The 17,160-nt window shown below is 49.3% G+C and overlaps 6 protein-coding genes across 6 annotated transcripts; 3 read left to right on the top strand and 3 right to left on the bottom strand.

The window, feature by feature from the left end:
- The first annotated feature begins 5,138 nt into the window (after positions 1 to 5,138).
- On the top strand, positions 5,139 to 7,416 carry B0J16DRAFT_348029 (uncharacterized protein). Its single transcript, XM_046128657.1, has one exon. It carries the CDS (start codon positions 5,232 to 5,234, stop codon positions 7,167 to 7,169), a length of 1,938 nt encoding a protein of 645 aa, XP_045980580.1. The 5' UTR covers positions 5,139 to 5,231; the 3' UTR covers positions 7,170 to 7,416.
- Positions 7,417 to 9,134, bottom strand: B0J16DRAFT_291687 (uncharacterized protein; the record flags this gene model as incomplete). Its single annotated transcript, XM_046124294.1, has 2 exons — positions 8,959 to 9,134; positions 7,417 to 8,908 (listed from the first exon to the last, which is right to left on the bottom strand). Coding segments are annotated over exons 1-2 (1,608 nt in total), but the record flags the coding sequence as incomplete, so codon positions are not given.
- Positions 9,135 to 9,391: 257 nt separating this feature from the next.
- Positions 9,392 to 10,922, top strand: B0J16DRAFT_272797 (uncharacterized protein; the record flags this gene model as incomplete). Its single annotated transcript, XM_046123613.1, has 3 exons — positions 9,392 to 9,461; positions 9,513 to 9,882; positions 9,941 to 10,922. 3 exons carry the CDS (start codon positions 9,392 to 9,394, stop codon positions 10,920 to 10,922), a joined length of 1,422 nt encoding a protein of 473 aa, XP_045980578.1.
- A 150-nt stretch (positions 10,923 to 11,072) lies between these two features.
- B0J16DRAFT_179349 (uncharacterized protein) lies at positions 11,073 to 12,269 on the bottom strand. Its single transcript, XM_046122563.1, has 3 exons — positions 12,197 to 12,269; positions 11,451 to 12,145; positions 11,073 to 11,400 (listed from the first exon to the last, which is right to left on the bottom strand). The coding sequence occupies exons 1-3, from the start codon at positions 12,258 to 12,260 to the stop codon at positions 11,224 to 11,226; spliced, it is 936 nt and encodes a 311-aa protein (XP_045980577.1). The 5' UTR covers positions 12,261 to 12,269; the 3' UTR covers positions 11,073 to 11,223.
- A 447-nt stretch (positions 12,270 to 12,716) lies between these two features.
- B0J16DRAFT_374949 (uncharacterized protein) lies at positions 12,717 to 14,574 on the bottom strand. Its single transcript, XM_046130641.1, has 3 exons — positions 14,269 to 14,574; positions 14,071 to 14,220; positions 12,717 to 14,021 (listed from the first exon to the last, which is right to left on the bottom strand). Exons 1-3 carry the CDS (start codon positions 14,553 to 14,555, stop codon positions 12,794 to 12,796), a joined length of 1,665 nt encoding a protein of 554 aa, XP_045980576.1. The 5' UTR covers positions 14,556 to 14,574; the 3' UTR covers positions 12,717 to 12,793.
- A 712-nt stretch (positions 14,575 to 15,286) lies between these two features.
- B0J16DRAFT_309379 (general substrate transporter) lies at positions 15,287 to 17,105 on the top strand. The gene is made up of 3 exons (XM_046124908.1): positions 15,287 to 15,499; positions 15,546 to 15,621; positions 15,672 to 17,105. Exons 1-3 carry the CDS (start codon positions 15,355 to 15,357, stop codon positions 17,023 to 17,025), a joined length of 1,575 nt encoding a protein of 524 aa, XP_045980575.1. The 5' UTR covers positions 15,287 to 15,354; the 3' UTR covers positions 17,026 to 17,105.
- The last annotated feature ends 55 nt before the right edge of the window (positions 17,106 to 17,160 follow it).

Here is a 17,160-nt window from a genome sequence, read left to right as displayed (position 1 = left end):
CGACGAATGACAAGAATCCATGCTCACGCAACCCATACAATCCTTGGCCGGAAACCGACCATCATCCGATACGAACCATCCTCGATCTGCAAGTCGAACGGGACGATACACTCAAATTCCACTACGATGATACGGACAAGCAGAAGTACAACGAGATCTTGGAAAGAGAACTCGACGTTGAGGAATTGAAGAAGCTGAAGCTCACTCCGACGGTTATCGAAGAACATCTCAAGCATGTTATGACAACAATAATGGATGCCATCAACAGGACTGTCCCAACGAGTTTGGCGTTCCCACCACCCACCGACAAACCAATGTCTCTCTCTGAACGGAGGGTTACGGATGGTAATGGTGTTGCCCCAGCCCCGGCCCATACCATCCCAAACTCCCTTGCACAACAAAAATATCACGAAGCATTGAAACGTGATAGGGACAAGGAGAACGCTTTTATTGATAAGGTTGGGCAGTCTCCAAACGGGACTTGGGAGACAGCCAAAATTGGCAAAGTGCGATCGCAGCCACGAATTATCAAGAGCATGCCCGCACTTACCAATTTGTACGGCAAGAAGCACTCTACTCCCGAGGCCAAGATCGATCTGATGGCAAAGTCAATATGGGCCAACAATGACAAGCCAGAAGTCGTTCCTTTGCCAGATCTACCCCCCGATCGCAAGGTCCTTCAAATGGATAAGTCGTTGGGGGACACGGAGATCAAGAAGATCATCAGCGGCCTGAATAAGAAGAAGACACCCGGAGTCGATCTCATCCCTGCTGAAGCTCTCAAGCTAGGTCGAGAGATAATTGCAGCCTACCTGACCGTCATCTTCCGCGCCTGTCTTGAGCTCAATTACTTCCCCGAGGCGTTCAAGATGGCCATGACGACCATGATCCCCAAGGACGGAAAGGATAGCTATTCCTCTGTGAAGAGCTGGCGTCCAATTGCTTTGTTATCTAGCATTGGCAAGATACTTGAGAAGATCATGGCTACGCGACTTTCCAAGCTTGCTCTTCACCACAATCTCCTTCCTGAGACCCAGTTCGGTGCCCCAGGGAAATCCACCTCACAGGCTATCAAGACTTTGTTGCACGTAGTCCATCGGAACTGGAACAGGAAGATGGCGCGCAAGTACAAGCGATTATGGCAGCGGGTTTCCATGATGGGTTTGGACATCTCAGGAGCCTTTGACGGCGTTAATCGTGAGGATCTTCTGAAAACGCTGGCTGAGCTTGGCGTGGACACATGGTTTATTCACATGTTGGCCTCCTTCCTTTCTGATCGTTGGACCGTACTCAAGATCCCCCAGGCCATCTCCGACGCTTTTCGCATCAACATCGGCATTCCCCAAGGCTCGCCGCTTTCGCCAATCCTGTTTTTCTTCGTCGCCGCTCCTCTGCTAAGGAAGCTCAACGCCTACAAGGTCTTCGGCGTCCAGTTCTTCGCTTTCTCCTACGTCGACGATACCTACATTGTCGCTATTTCTCAATCCTATGCGAAGAATTGCCAGGCTTTGAAGGAGATCCACGACATGGTCATCGATCCATGGTCCGCGGAAACTGGTCTCACCTTCTCTCCGTCCAAGTACAGCATTACACACTTCAAGAGTCCGAATGAGAAGGGACCAATGTGCGAGCTGCTTCCGGACATCGATGGCGTTCTGGGTAACAAGGACTGCTTCAAGGAGAACGAGAACAAGGTCCTGGGTGTGATACTGGATCCTCAATTGACCTTCAAGGCCCACATTCACAACATTCACAAGAAGGTACGCAGCAGCACCAGGCACCTGAGGCTCGTTTCAGGACGAAAGTGGGGTCTAGGTGTTCAGCAGGCCAGGGAGTTCTACCTGGGTAAAATTCTTCCCATCTTCGCCTATGCTTGTGAAGCTTGGTTCTTCTACACCCCGACCGGCGCGCGGCTGCCCTACTCTCTGAAGACTCAGGTCGAAAGGCTCAAGTCTATCCACTACGAAGCTCTTAAGGCGGTGACGGCTTACTTCGGCAACACGGCGCGACAGGTCGTCCAGAAGGAGTTCCACATCCCGAACATCGAAGTCTACCTCTACAAGAGGGCTCAGGCCGCGCGGGCCTTGTCCCTTGGTTTTCTGCAGCAGCACCCTTACGTGCCTCAGCGAATTAAGACGCCCAAGTCTTGGAAGCAGTACAACCCCATCGCTTCGGATATCCTCGACGACGAGGCACGAGGATTGGCTCAACGGGCTGCTAAGACTCTGCTTGACGACAAGGGCGGGGACAAGGAGACGTTTCTTGCAGTCTGGGGTGTGCGAGACAGCCGTAAGAAGGCGATCAATGCGCAGGCGTTCTAGGAGTCTGAAGTGCGGAATGCCAAGCTGTGGGACGACTATCGCCGTCAACGAGCAGACAAGCAGCCTTCCCAGTACCGACCTGTCTGCCTGGAGGAGGACTGGGGTCCTGAGAGTCTCAAGTACTACAAGAACATGAAGCGAGCGGAGAGTACGTTGTTGTTGGAGTTGCGCACGGAGCGAATCGGTCTCAATGGCCCATTGCATGACATGAAGGTTACATATCCAGTTGTTTCCTTTGCAGCCATCGATCAAGAATCGCCCGCGCAATTATCTGGGGAAGCGTCGACATCGACCACTCCTTCTACGACAGCACCTACTACACCACCGGCGTCTAGTGCTTCGCCATCACAATCGCCTGTGAGTTCAGCGTTAACTTCAATTACGCATTCGGCTACAACGCCAATCACGAATTCCACGAATTCCACTCCAGCGGTATCTGATGTTGCGACTGCGCCCGCCGTTGAACCATCACCTCCACCCACGGGGATTATACGTGCGGCCTGTCATTGCGGACACCGGCATCAGAACGTCTTCCACATGTTATTCCATTGTCCAGACCTGGACATACATAGACAGAAGTTGATCAACGTTGTCGGGCGAATGCAATGGACGACGCTCTTGACAACCCATGCCAAGGTAACCACTCAGTGGGCTATGGTTTATTTCCCGCTCGCCCAGTACGATATGGTCCGGGAGAACTCACCTTTTTTCGAAGGTAGCCTCAACCTTGAGGTGCCATTACACATCCATACACAGGGAATGATGATGTCGGCTTGACACAGTCAACCGCATATGTTAATACTCTTCTGAGTTTTAACGCTCTTCGGAGCTCTCCGTCTCCTGTTGGATTATTTATCTCCCTTGGGCTCTTTCGCCGGAAATGCTGGTCGGTGAGGATAGGCTTTGAAACGCGATGGAGCCCTCGGTCGAGTCATTGTTGAAACACTGCGTTGCTTTACGCCAGCTGTGGCTGTGGTTGAGGCTGAGAAGGTCATGTGACTTCGGTCTTGTGGCTGGATCAATTGAGACTATGGCTGAGGCGACCTTGACTTTAACTTTTCTCTAACAGTAAGTTTTCTGTGCGATTGGATATTCTGCCTGGACTTTACTGACCTTTGACTTTCACTTAGCAGCACAGAACGCGAACACGTCTCCTTTCCAGTATGTTCCATTACCTTCCAACTATTCAGTTCGCATCCACTGGCTTCATTTGCCCCAGTCATTCTACCTACGATCACCCACATCACTCCAATGATCCTCACCCTCCATTCGCTGCCTCCCATCCCAACCAACTGAGGTTATCTCCTCTGCCACGACCCCCACCATCACGCCCTGTGCTTTCCAACATTGTCCTTTTGCTAACCATTTTCAGGAAACCTTAAACGCCCGAATTTTGTATGAGTCATCACGCGATCCCACGTCCCCATTTGAAGTTGAGTTCCACGCTAACTCTAGTATTCAAGCAGTCCCCCCAGAACGCCGTACTCCGATTTCAGTAAGTTTTTACCACACTCTCTCGCTCTTCAGCTTCGGGCTGACCTCGCTGTCTGTGTTTTGCAGTCGTACACTCGTGGTCTCAGACCATGACGCCGGGTTCGTGTAATGCTCATCGGAGAGTAACATTCTTTTTGCTTGGATACTAACTTTTCTAGTCATGGCCTGTTCATGTAGGCGACCGTCGTCCTCACCTGCTCTTCCAGTTTGACGAACCACATATGGCGGTCAGTCCAGCGGCGCGGGTAAGTACTCCCTCCCCATTGTTACTTTGCATATTCTTGGTAACTCATTCAATCTCATAGGTTGATCATCTCGAGGAACTTGTCCTCGTTCTCATCGAGGTCTTCTTTCGCGGCCATCTTCCTAGCTAGCTCTTCCAATGCCATCAATTCGGTGATCAGGAACAAGGCGCGGTCTGCGTCTGCGTCTTGCCAGATCAGCCGAAGAAGCTTGCAGCCGAAGGCAGCTAGATGTAAGTAGCCAACAATATCTTCCCTTCCTCTATGATGCCTGACTAACACTGCTCTAGTGACCCTGTGTGTGAGGAGGTCAGAAGCGGGATTGAGGACCAAGTCCAAGGCGGCCTGTGATATGTCTGAGGCCCAGTTCAGCGGCTCCAGGGCTGCTTCGATCTCTGTGGTTTCCAGGCGTATACCATCGTCACGGTAGTAGTCCTCTATGGGCATAATGCTGCAACGCTTGGCCGGTATGTCTAGTACATATACAAGGGATATCTACATACTAATCTTCTTGGCAGGGATTTCCATGGCTACGAAACAGGTTAGCGACACGGAGCGACGGGTAGGTATGATATTTATCCTATGCTGGTTGAATCTATGCTGACTGATGGAGGGATCAGGGGTTGGCTGACTTACTGTCTCTTGGCAGACCGGGGTCGTTGTAGGAGGAAGGGAGGGAGGGAAGGCTGCTGCGCAAGGCACAGCAGCCTTATGTGCGCGTGGGTCAGTAAGTCCAATCTCGTGTTCGCGCTTTGACATCAAACTAACTATCTCAGTAGGTGTGTTGGCGATATTTAGAGTTCAGTGGCTGTGGGCGACACCAATTGGATTGAGCCCGCGATTTGACCTGCCCGAGGGGTCAACTTGGAAGTCGAGGAAGCTAGATTCTCAATAACGATGCAACGACGAAACCTACTGTCCCTTCTCAGTGTGACCATGTCTGATGTGTGACTTGATTCTATTGGCTGTCTTTGTGTTGATGACTCATTCTCCATAACTCTAAAATTCTGTGACCTGGGTACTTAAGGACCCCGCGTCCCCGATAACGTCATTCGTCTTTCTCTTCTTTCCATGGTCAGCACCACCATCATCTCCAGCATTCTGCCCCTCCAAAGCCGACTACTATCCTTTACTGGCGCGCTCTCTTCTCTTCACCTGCGGGTTCTCATCCAAGATGTCGGCCAAACGCGATATCACTGACCTCCCTCCGGAGTTGAGGCAGCAAATCTTTGCCGAATACTTCAAAGTCCAGGGAGGGTACGCCTACGACGTCGAGTCGGACAAGCTCAGGAATGCTGCCGACAGTACCCCGATCGATCTTTCGCTTATGTACACATGTCGCTCGATTGCAGATGATTGTAAGCAGCTCCCTTTAACCGTCAACAACGTTCATTTCTCAACTGTCTATCGAGAGGACTGGCGCAGTCTAGCGGCATGCTTCAATGTTGCAGCTACCTATTACCGCGTTCTACAAGAGAACATTGTCCTGCACCTCAGTCACCTCATCACCACCGAAATGCACGAACAGATTGAAGGGGAATTCCCTAGTTTTCGCTCCAAGTTCGAAGAGGGAAGGAGGGAACACTTTCGCTTTTGGCACGATGGCGAAGACCCCCCTTCTGCTGAAGCCTTACACAACGCGAATGCCTCGGACGATGTGCAACAATCCACATGCGGCCTTACAGAAGTGTTCTATCGCGAAATGATATGGGAGCCCATGTACCACTCGCCGACGGGTTATCGTGGCTATGCTCATGCCGATCAAAGACCCTGGCTTTATCAAAGAGAAAGGTGTCTTCGCAACGTGTCAGGAACACACCTCCGATTCTGGGATTCTATTTACAACAATTGGGACGACACTGCATCGAGTGAATTCCATCGCTGTTTACCTCAGCTCCTAGCGCTTATCGCCGACCAAAACCCAAAGGAATTTGCCAACCGCGTGTACATGCACTTACCCCATTGGCGCGACACCCATCCAGCTGAGGAATTCCTCCATATGAAGCTTGGCCTTGAATGCTGGGCGATTCCCTCGTGGCCACAGCTCTCCATCTTTTTGGAACGGCTCGGCCTCCCTGATACTTTATGGACACTTCCCGACACCTGGTCTTATGATCATCAGTTCATGGAGGACCTTATAGATGCCGTAGGTACCACTCATCACCCTCACCAGTATGAGAACCCTCCAGTCGACTTTCACCTCCGCATTCGCGAGAGGGCTCGGTTCTCCGCCGCTGCTGCCGCTATCCGGTTCGTGGGACTACTGCCATATCATCAACGCGAGCAGCTCCGCACGATAAGTCTGCACGAAGACCTTCCAGCAGTCAATATCGTGTCGCTTCATGGCCACGGACTGATTCCTCTGCTGAGGGAGAACACCCACTTGAAGGTACAACGTCGCGTTAGCATCGTCGACTGTATGATGAATCTATATCCACCCATACGGCTTGTTCAAAACTGTCTTCTCCGGGGGCTGCCCTCAAAATCTATCGGCGAGAGCTTTGTGTCGAACCTGTCATATTGGCTACTCGATGCTCTTACAGTGGCTAATGCCGGTACTCTTTCCAACTCTTTCTCTTTGCAACTGGATTCGGGTCCATATGCAGATTTCTGTACGGAAGCTTTTGAGCAGCTGGTCCATGGTAGCATTGCTCGTGTCCGGGCTTGGGAGCACGGTCTGGAAACAGGTCTAGTAAGACATGAATCGAATGAAGCAATTCGATGCTTGACACGCAAGTTTGCGTATGCTTCAGAACCTGGTTTCGAGGAGGCCGTTATGCAGTTGGTCAACCAGTCTTCAAGCGTCTTGCGGTGCAACTTCAATCCAGGTCTACCTCACGAGCGTCAGAAGACATTAGACAAGGTTAGTGACAGGTGTCTCGAGATGGGGTATGATGCGTGGGAGTACTGGTACACGACACGCGACTTGGGTCATGTCAAGCTACCCGATCATCTTAGTGAGGTTGATCGTGTGGCTCGAGTATATGACATCCAGTCAGGGGATCAATATCTTGAGTCACAGGGACGTGTCCTCTCTACTGTGCGAGGGGTTGACGATACGCTTCAGCAGATGAAAGACGAGGGTTACCTACTGCAGCCGTGGCCTATGTGAGCTTTTGACCCCGTGTGAGCATCGGAGTCATGGTGCTTGAAAAGTGTAATTCAAGATGGAAACCTTATTATCAGGTAAGCTTTTGACGGGCAGAATCTTAAGGTGTATAAGAACTCCGGCAGATGCCACGAGAGCATTTGCGGTCAAGAGTACAAGGGTCAGGCTCTAAACTATGATGTATATTTGACATAGCTGTTGTCTCTCATTGTATAGCTCCTAATAGACTCGAACACTAGAGTATCGTCAACCTGCAACGGCCGCAATCAGAGCAGCACCCGTCCCCGATCCATCCTTGGTGAGCTCTATCTTTATCCTTCCCTCATGCAACCTTCCAACCTCTGCAACATCTCTAAGTGCACCACGCATCAACTCCTCAAACTCTGTATGAAACTCAAACAGCGAGCCATCGACAGCAACATTAATCTCCTCTTCCATCAGGACTGCCGAGTTGACCATTTCATCTGACTCGTATGATGATTTGCTCGTGGGCAGCGACGGTTCTGAGTCGGGCGCTATGCAGCCGCAGAGGCTTTTGATGAAGCTGACGAATGAGGATATTGCGCTATTTTCTTGTTGCTTGGTAGACTTTGTGATTACCTCTTGCGCTTGCGTTATGGTCGTCGTCTTCGGTGTCGTCATTGTTGGCTGCAGTCTGCCAGACCGGATAAGAATTGCTGCAAGGCCTGCACCGACTAGTCGAGCAGACCTTGTGATAATTCCCTTCGCGAGCGTCTGCAATAATCGCAAGTCTTGTATCGTCACATCCTTCGCCATCAGGGTTCCCATCACGTACACCAGTGCTCCTTGCGTATCCTCTGCAGCAAATGCAGAGACCCTTGTCAATAATGCTGTTTCGATGCCCATGTGTCGATGAGCAGGGCTATTTGCATCGAGGACAAGGCTGAGTTCCCCGGTTTGAATCAATGCTAAAAGCATCAATCGCAATAGCTCGCCCAGATACATACCAGAGACCATCTTCTCTAGCAGACCACACCCAGGGTCAGAAGAGCTCTGGTCTATCAGCTTGTCGAACCGCGTCTGAGGAAGAACCGCCAGTTCATCGTCCCAGGATCCCCATTCAGTGTTGATGACCATAACTCCATCCCCCTTTGTCTTTTCATCAAGTCCCAACCTTGGGATATTCGAGGTTTGTTCGACATACGCAGCGTTGGTTCCTGTGCCCAGGATGATAGCTGCCAATGTGGCGTCGGACTTCTTCGCTGTATATGCTTTTGTAAGAAGTGTGCCAACAGCATCATTCGCTAAAACGCAGACTCGTACTGGCAACGCAATTTCGTCAATCGCTGCTTGCAGTAAAGAACAGGGGTCCTGATTTACAGCGCTTGGAATGTCCCATCCTTTATCCCAGTGCACAAGTGTGCCTTGAGATAATGAAGTTTGTTCACAAGTGAAGCTGAACGTAAATCCCAGATTAAAGGTCTGCTGCTTCAAACCCCCCTTCCGAATCTCGAGCGCATATTCATGTAGAAAGTCTCCAATCTTCAATGCGATAAACTCGAACAAAGGCTTGTAGCTTTCATTTACTCTTAATTCGGGAGGAATAAGGTGCTTTCTTTGAAACACATCAAAGGTAGAGTCGCCATGTAGATTCACAGCACAAACGCGACAGTTTGTACCTCCCAGATCAACAGCGAGAACCAATCCCTTCTCTTGACCGATTGGTATCTCGGTGACAAAGGAAGGTATCTGATAAGAATGCTTGGCTTTTAAACCATGCTCTGATAGGTCTGGTCAGTTAGATACTTGGAGATATGGAAGAGGTACATACGCATCTGTTGGACAAAGTGGTTCGTGATTTTCTGCACTTTGTGACCGTCAATTTCGAGTTCCTTGACAATGGAATCAACAGTCGCCGAACGGCCATCTCCCAAGTCATTTTCCAACATAATTAATTCCGAAGGCTGAGACAAAATGGCAGAAACATCACATGAACGGTATTTGGAGAGTGCAGAGTACAAGTGCCAAAGGACTAATACCAAAATTGCCAAAGTTTCCGGAACCATGTCAACCGCCTCCCAAAGAAGCATAGTCTCCCATCCGGCGATGTCCGGTCCGAGGCCGGTCAACCTCGGCTTCCAGCCACTTTAGTACTAGACCACCAGCGCAAGCATACAAGGTGATATCCGGCCACTTCGCCGCTCTTTTCTCCCCGCATCATCCACTTTTACAATCTCACACATACGACCAGAAACAATTGCAGAATGACTTTCGGCGAAGATTCCCGACATCAAAGCGACGAGTCTGGAGCGCTCAAAGCTCGCAAGGCTTGCAGTACGTACTCACATACCCATGTCAATGCAATGTGCTAATTATAGATCCTAGTCAATTGTCGCAAGCAGAAGATGAAATGCGTTATACAGGGTAATAACGAAACGTGCAGACGATGTCGTCGTGCAGGTCTACCTTGCGTGTTTGTGCCCAGAGCGAATGCAGCGCAATTACCATCAGCTTCTGAACCTTTGGATCTAGAGTTTAAGAATAATGTTCTTTCACGACTCAAGATCGTTGAAGAGCGATTGGGTCTAATGGGTGAGAGTAGTATGAGTCTGGACATGTTTTCTGGTGTACAGGAACAGTCGCCTGAGGCTGGCGATGGACCTTTGTGGAATGCGATTCTACAGTTGCAGAGATGTTGCAGTGGATTGCCTTCTGAAATATGGCAGCGTGATACTGTTGAGTCATTGTGGTCATCGTATGTTTCTTTTTTCCCCTTTAGTCAATTGCTCTGTGATAACATTTTGGTGCTGTAGGTTCCATGATAGAATGCCCGGATTGCATTTCATGCCCGACAAACAGACATTCTCAGCACCGCAACCAGTTCTACTCGCCTCTATACTTTACTGTTCGAGTACACGAGGTCCACCAGATATGGTCGACATCGCGCCACATTTCTTCACAGTTTTATGCACCGCCATTGCCCAACTAAGTATCCCCAGTAGTGAGATCGGACGACCTATCGAGGCCTCTGTATCTCGCGAGGAATGGTCTTTCCAAACTGTGCTTGGGATAGTGCTGGCCGGTCTTCTCACGGAAGGAAATATCAGGGAGACTGGCAATTGGATATCCGTGGGCTATAGACTAATGCTGGACTATTGTCCCGCTCACGTCGACGATACTTCAAGGGAATGGCGTAAGCTGTTCAGCGGTATACAGATCGTTGACCTGGAACACTCGTCGATCCATCTCGCCTATCCAGTCATACCCATCGAAGCACCGCTGGCTACACTACGAATGTCTCCTCTTGACCAACTATACAAGTTATCACGTATGATGCACACCGGCCTTAGTCACTTCACGGGACGAAGGTTGCCGACAATATGGTCATGCTTTGAAGATTCACCACTGGACAATCACACCTTTACTACAAGCTTTACAGCTATCGACGGTGTACTCATTAGAGACTGGGCGAAACAGTTAGACGATTGGTTGGTGGAGTTCAATGGCAAGACACCAGAGCCGGATCAAAGCAGTAAGCTTGTTCTTCGACAATATGTTTTACACCGGCTGCTTGTGCTGTCGATCTACCATCCTGCAAGGAGCGGGAATCTATGGGCACAGAGCATTACATCTCATGAGCAAGAGGAATTACTCTTGTCAGCTCGCGCGACGCTAAAGCTTCATCAACATGATGATTCAATCTGGTCCAATTGGGATTTAATCATTATTACTTGGGCTGCTTTGATCGTTCTGCAAGGTATACAAGGTGGTGTTGGAGAAATGGAAGGTAAGTAATATTTCTTTTGTTATGGGTTTCGAAAGCTAATCCTTGTGCAGACATGACAAACATCAAGCTCCATCTAGACATCCTCAAACAAAAGAACGAGCCTAAACCAAGCCTTTGCGACAAACTCATCGCACGCTTGGAAGAAAGTCTCCAAGAAGTCAGCACGCCTGATTTCTCGTATGTTCAACCAGCGCATCCATCAGTCATGGATCCCAGCTTTGACTATACTTGGCAGATCTTTGACCAGGTCAATTTGCAACACATCCAATTCCCTGGTTGAGTTGTTCCTCCGTGGGTGTTGTTGCGAGGTTACATGCCGATGGGGAAAGTCACGGATCGAACTCTTGTGGTGGGCGATATGCGAGAGGCCATGTTATCAGGCTTCAAGTCACCATCGTCATGATCATCGGCTGAAAGAGTTGGAGATGGGGGAAGTTGTCCTAGAACTTCCTTTTCCTTGATTGTCTTTGCAACGCCCTTGAAGTACTACATTCGATTAGTAACCTCGTCATTACAATGCACTTGGGAGGACTCACATTGACAGTCTTGACCTTCATCTCAAGAGTAGCATCCTCATCCACAACAACCATACTCTTCGCATGAAGTTGGAGACAAGACAGGGTGCAAAGATGGCTGACTCCACCCTCGACAGCCTGTTGCAAAGCCAAAGCCTTGGAAGCACCCGTCGCGATGATGACTACTTCTCGAGCGTCCATGACAGTTTGCACACCAACTGTCAAAGCCATATCCGGAACGGCATTAATATCATCATCAAAAAACCGCGCATTCGCGATCCTAGTCTCATAAGCAAGAGACTTTACCCTCGTGCGACTGGACAGACTAGACCCTGGCTCATTGAAGGCGATGTGGCCATCCGTTCCTACACCACCAAGAAACAACTCAATACCTCCAAACGACTTGATCTTATCTTCGTATTCTTGACACTCTTTGAAGAGATCTGGTGCATTGCCATTGAGTAGGTGGATGTTCTTATCTTGTATGTCGATGTGTTTGAAGAGGTTGTGGTGCATGAAGGAATAATAGCTCTCTGGGTGATCGCGAGGCAGACCGACGTATTCGTCCATGTTGAAGGTGACTACATGGCGGAAGGATATTCTTGAGGCTTTGTATGCGGCGATAAGGGCTTTGTATATATGGATTGGACTGCTTCCGGTGGGAAGACCGAGGACGAAGGGCTTTTCCTCTGAGGCGTTAAAGGCTAGAATGCGACCTTGTTGATGGTTAGATATGCAGTGACAGATTCTTGGAAGCGACATCTTACTGATGATGTATTCTGCGATGTAGTATGATGCCTCTTGGGGGCTTTCACGGATAACTAGACGCATCTTGAATTGATACAAGGCAAAAAAAATAAGTGATAGCGTGATAAAATGTGTTTTCAGTGGATATGGTTACTGTGAACAGTCTCCAACAACACTCGCCAAGTCTCTATGAATGCAAAAGTAGTCTTATACCATCTATCTCAATATGTCTTGCGTCATCGACCATTTGACTCATATTGTGTAAGTGAATCTATCTAGCATAACCACTATCCTGTTTGATAGAGTTTTGAGAATGGCCGAAGTTTGCCGGTGTATGGTCCTCGGTCCTCCTGGCTTTTAGTCCGGCATACTACGGTCATCTTGTGACATCAAACTTGGTTAGCCACGATTTACTAACTGCAGCTAATCTTCTAATGGAAGAATCTGGGGAAGACTACGGCCAGTGAACAGTGACAGTCTGATAGCTGCATTCATGAATGGATCACGATACGCCTGTGTCACATCCTGAACGTGGAGGGCAGTCGATCAACAAGTTTATAAATTATTTACTAAAAGATATTTGAATGGTAACTAAGATGGTTCTATGCTAGTACATTCTAACAAGTATACTCCATATCAAGAGTAACAGTAGGAACTCCCTTGAATCCCTCAGGAACAACATACGAAACATTGTAAATCCAATGATTCCTCAACGTAGCACCATAAACAACATCCTGCTTCTCCAATCCAGGCGCAGTAACATTAACCTCCAAACAAGGCAACTTCTCCAAGCCTGTAACAACATTCTTGTTCCCAAGCGTCCATGACGGCGGAATACCAGTCAGTGCAAACGTGAAAATGTCAGTGCCCTCCTGTGTAGTGTTGGGATAAGACACAGTCAACGTCTTGGGTCCTGCCTTGGCGCTCAGCGTGGAGGCGCTGGGGTAGAGTGAGAAGAAGCCCATGTATGGGTAGGGCTTGTGCTCAGGGTCTGACGCCCATTGCACAATCGCGGGGACGTATTGGTTTCCTCGGTTCTTCTCCTCAGCGACGGTCTGGCCACCGATCATGAGCTCGGCGCTAAGCCAAGACGTAACATGACGAGGGTTCTCAGAGTCAAGTTCCTCGTAGACAGTCTTGTTGATGAATCGCGTACCCTTCCATTTGCCCTTAGTCTTGATGATAGACTGCGCCTTCTTGGAAACAGTAGGCGCAACAACGTCGAGAACCATAGCGATAGCAGCACCTTGCGCGACATCATAGAGAAGATCACCTTCTCCAAGCGGTGGTTGACCACCAACACCACGACCGTACAGACCCCAAAGGACCATGGAAAGAATCTGAGAGTGAGTGTTCGCGTCGCGACTGTACGCACGATCATACGGTCCCACCATGTTTCCAAGGTAAGGATTATAATGCGCCGCAATATCATCCCAAAGCTTCTCAAGAATAAACTTGGAATTCTTAGTCATGGGCATGTCCTTAGGTCCATACGCGATGTTCGCGGCAAGAGCCCAAATATCAATACCGTAGTAGTTCGGCGCGTTGTACTCAGCCAACACATTCTGACCATCCTTCTTGAACAACTTGAGGAGATCGTCGCCTTGCTCTTTGGCAAAGTTGATGAGTTCCTTGTTGTTCTTGCGCTTGCCGATCCAGCCGGTTGTGAGGGCTCGCATGATGGCTGGGTTGGAGTAGCCGAGGATGAGGTTGTCGTCTTGGGGGAAGGAGCCGTTGCGACGCATACCGCCGATTGCGGCGGCTTCGAGGGCATTTTCGATGCGGGATTCTAGGCCCTTGGGGAGGAGATGGCTGAATTCTTCGACGACTTGGATGAGTTGGGAGCTGGCAAACGTCAGTCTTCGGTGATTGAGTCTTGATACGAAATACTTACCCGACGAATTCTCTCCAATTGGGATCGTATGTCCCGTAGATGGAAGGAGGATACAAAGTGCCATTTGGCGTAGGATCAGGCTCATCAGGAGCAAGCTTGAAAGTGCCATACCAAGCAGAATCGAAATCGGCATTCAATTGATTCGCCAAGCTATGCCAAGTCAATTAGTTGTTCATCACCTTGCATGGATTGACTTACACGTTCTCAATTGCCTTGACAGCAGTCTTGACATCATCTCCCTTCCCACGATGCAAAAGACCAGCGATGTACCAAGCTGTAAAACGAACAGACCATTGTCCGTTATCTTGATACCAGACATATCCATAGCTAGAATCAAATCGCGAATCTGAAACTTCCATGGAGTAGTCAAACAGACTCTGTGCTGGGGCAGTCAACTTGTGGTTGTTACTGCGTTGGGAAAGATTGGCTGCAGTGGCTGTTGAGCCAAGCGCCAATAGCGAAGTAGCCAGTGTAAGAAGACCCATGTTTGCTGTGACACAAAAGATACGAAACAAACGATAGAATCCAATTGACAAATGAGAGGGAATTGAGACGCCTCTTAACTGGTCTCATATCTGTGCCTCGGATATTCGTATTGTGATGGGCAAAACCGGTGAATGCTCGCCGGACTAATCTTCCCATCTTGGGGTTCCCCCGCAATCTGCGCCATGACTAGCATGGTTCGTTTGTACGAGCTAAGGAACAGACCATTGTCGCTCTCCACATTTGATACGGGTCCCCAGTTTTGGCTGTCAAAGTCCTTGATCTACCTGGTTATCGGGATAAGAACCAGTTATTGAGTACATGTCTAGATAAGAAGATAGGCCATATTCCTCGGGGCAATTCATATGCTCTATCACTCAATTGATATCGCGCCGGTCCAATTGAGTCTGACTGAGAGCATCCATTGATTGCATGATAGTGATAAATTAAATGAAATGCAAAGTCAATTAGTCCCAAGCTAACTAATTTAGCAACCCATCCCCGCGGTTCTTCGGCCCCCAAAAGACCCTGAAGTCTCCCCCTCTCGGCTCACCTCCTCTTCCCCGACTCCTCCCACCACCCGGTAAACACCGGCCAAACCACCGACCCCAATCCCCCCTGCCACAGGTCGCGTGCACAGCGGAGACCCCCATGGGGATAAGTGTCAATCCCTATCGCGGGGATAAATCGGTCCCACCAGAGACAGTTGATAGATAATACTACCTTGCCTCCCCTCTTTTCTTGACTCAAACATCTTGAACTTGGACCTTGAAGTTGAACAACTTCAATTAATTTGACAAGATGGTTCAAGCACAGGCTACTCTTGCTCTGGATGACCAGCTGGCTTCTGGCTGGTTTGGTTGGTTCAGGAATAAGGGAATTTTGAAACTCAATGCTATTTTGTGTTTATCTCTTATCTCCAGTTATGCGACTGGCTATGATGGAAGTCAGTACCCCAACATGCAATTGATCTTTAGCGACTAACAGATTAGGTATGATGAACGGCCTTCAGAGTTTGGATACCTGGAAAGAGTCGTTCAACAATCCAGATGCCCAAAGACTCGCCATGTAAGTACACCCTCAAAATACATCATTCAAATGAGTAGCTAACAAGCCAGTCTCAACGCCATCCAAAACATCGGCCAACTCGCAGCCCTCCCCTTCTGCGCCGGCTTCTGCGACAAATTCGGCCGTCGCCCAGCCTTAGTCGTAGGCGCCTTTATAATGCTCATCGGCGTGGCCCTTCAAGGCGGCGCTCAAAACACAGGAATGTTCATCGCAGCCCGCGGTATCCTCGGTTTCGGTCTCGCCCTCAACATCACAGCTGCGCCAGTCCTCATCATGGAACTAGCATACCCCACGCAACGCGCCCCCATGGTCTCCATCTACAACACTCTTTGGGGCCTGGGCGCTCTTTCTGCTGCGTGGATTACTTATGGAACTTTCAGAATTGGAAATTCTTGGGCGTGGAGAATTCCTTCAATTTTGCAGGCGCTGTCGAGTGTTTTGCAGATTTGTCTTTGTTTTGTCATTGATGAGTCGCCGAGATGGTTGGTTAGTAAGGAGAGGGAGGCTGAGGCTGAGATGTTGTTGGTCAAGTACCATGCCAATGGTGATAGCAGCAATCCTGCTGTTGCTATTGAGATGGAGGAGATCCGTACTGCGATTCGTCTTGAGAATGAAGCTATGGCGACGACCAGCTACCTCTCTTTCTTCAAGACCAAGGGCAACCGTCGTCGATTCTTCATTATTCTCTCAGTTGGATTCTTCAGTCAGTGGAGTGGTAACGGGTTGATCAGCTACTATTTGACTCTCATCCTCAACTCCATTGGTTACCGATCGCAGGAAACCCAAACCCTTATCAACGCCTTGTTGACTCTCTGGGGTCTATTCTGGGGTGTCGTCTTCTCACTCCTCGTCAACAAGATCCCCCGCCGAACACTTTTCCTCGGTTCAACCCTCGGTACGCTGGCAACATATGTCACATGGACAGCCCTACAAGCGACATACGAACAATCCACCGATGTAAACGCCGACGGCACCGGTGGCCCCAGTGGTATTGCCAAGGGCGTTCTGGCCATGATCTTCCTCTTCAACGTCTTCTTCACCGCCGGTTGGGGTGTTCTCCAAGTAACATACGTCGTCGAGATTCTACCCTTCAACCTGCGCGCCCGGGGCCTTGTGCTCTACAACCTTTTCGTGGCGTGCGCGCTCATCTTTAACCAATATGCCAATCCCATTGGTGTTGAGAACGCCAAGTGGAAGTACTACATTACATATGATGTTTGGCTTGCTGTGGAGGCTCTTGTTGTTTACTTTTTGTTTGTTGAGACGAGGGGATTGAGTTTGGAGGAGACGGCTTTGGTGTTGGATGGTGCTGAGATGGGTGATAGGCTTGTTGGTGAGGTGCTCAGGAATACCGAGAAGGGTGTTCATGTCATTGAGACTGAGAAGCCTGCTGCTTCTGCGTAGGGTTGGGTTTAGTTTAATTTTGCAGTATGTTAATATGATCCGAATGATCTAATTCATAATCTCTTGTCAATTTATCATAACACGATTTTATCTACCAGTTATTGAAGCCATATTGGGTACGCCTTTACAAACATC

Source organism: Fusarium flagelliforme, assembly GCF_020744385.1.
Source record: "Fusarium flagelliforme strain FIESC 12 MPI-CAGE-AA-0113 chromosome Unknown B0J16scaffold_6, whole genome shotgun sequence".
NCBI lineage: Eukaryota > Fungi > Ascomycota > Sordariomycetes > Hypocreales > Nectriaceae > Fusarium > Fusarium flagelliforme.
The sequence above is the reverse complement of the archived record's forward strand: the minus strand, read 5'-3'. Positions and strand labels throughout refer to the sequence as shown.

Bases quoted from the DNA above. Each gene is read 5' to 3' on its own strand.
- B0J16DRAFT_179349 (XM_046122563.1), bottom strand. From the start codon at position 12,260: ATGCGTCTAGTTATCCGTGAAAGCCCCCAAGAGGCATCATACTACATC. The intron at 12,146-12,196 runs GTAAGATGTCGC...ACCATCAACAAG, and splicing joins CATCGCAGAATACATCATCA to GTCGCATTCTAGCCTTTAAC. The intron at 11,401-11,450 runs GTGAGTCCTCCC...AATCGAATGTAG, and splicing joins TGAAGGTCAAGACTGTCAAT to TACTTCAAGGGCGTTGCAAA.
- B0J16DRAFT_309379 (XM_046124908.1), top strand. From the start codon at position 15,355: ATGGTTCAAGCACAGGCTACTCTTGCTCTGGATGACCAGCTGGCTTCT. The intron at 15,500-15,545 runs GTCAGTACCCCA...CTAACAGATTAG, and splicing joins TGCGACTGGCTATGATGGAA to GTATGATGAACGGCCTTCAG. The intron at 15,622-15,671 runs GTAAGTACACCC...CTAACAAGCCAG, and splicing joins GATGCCCAAAGACTCGCCAT to TCTCAACGCCATCCAAAACA.
- B0J16DRAFT_348029 (XM_046128657.1), top strand. From the start codon at position 5,232: ATGTCGGCCAAACGCGATATCACTGACCTCCCTCCGGAGTTGAGGCAG.
- B0J16DRAFT_374949 (XM_046130641.1), bottom strand. From the start codon at position 14,555: ATGGGTCTTCTTACACTGGCTACTTCGCTATTGGCGCTTGGCTCAACA. The intron at 14,221-14,268 runs GTAAGTCAATCC...GACTTGGCATAG, and splicing joins GTCAAGGCAATTGAGAACGT to CTTGGCGAATCAATTGAATG. The intron at 14,022-14,070 runs GTAAGTATTTCG...GACGTTTGCCAG, and splicing joins AATTGGAGAGAATTCGTCGG to CTCCCAACTCATCCAAGTCG.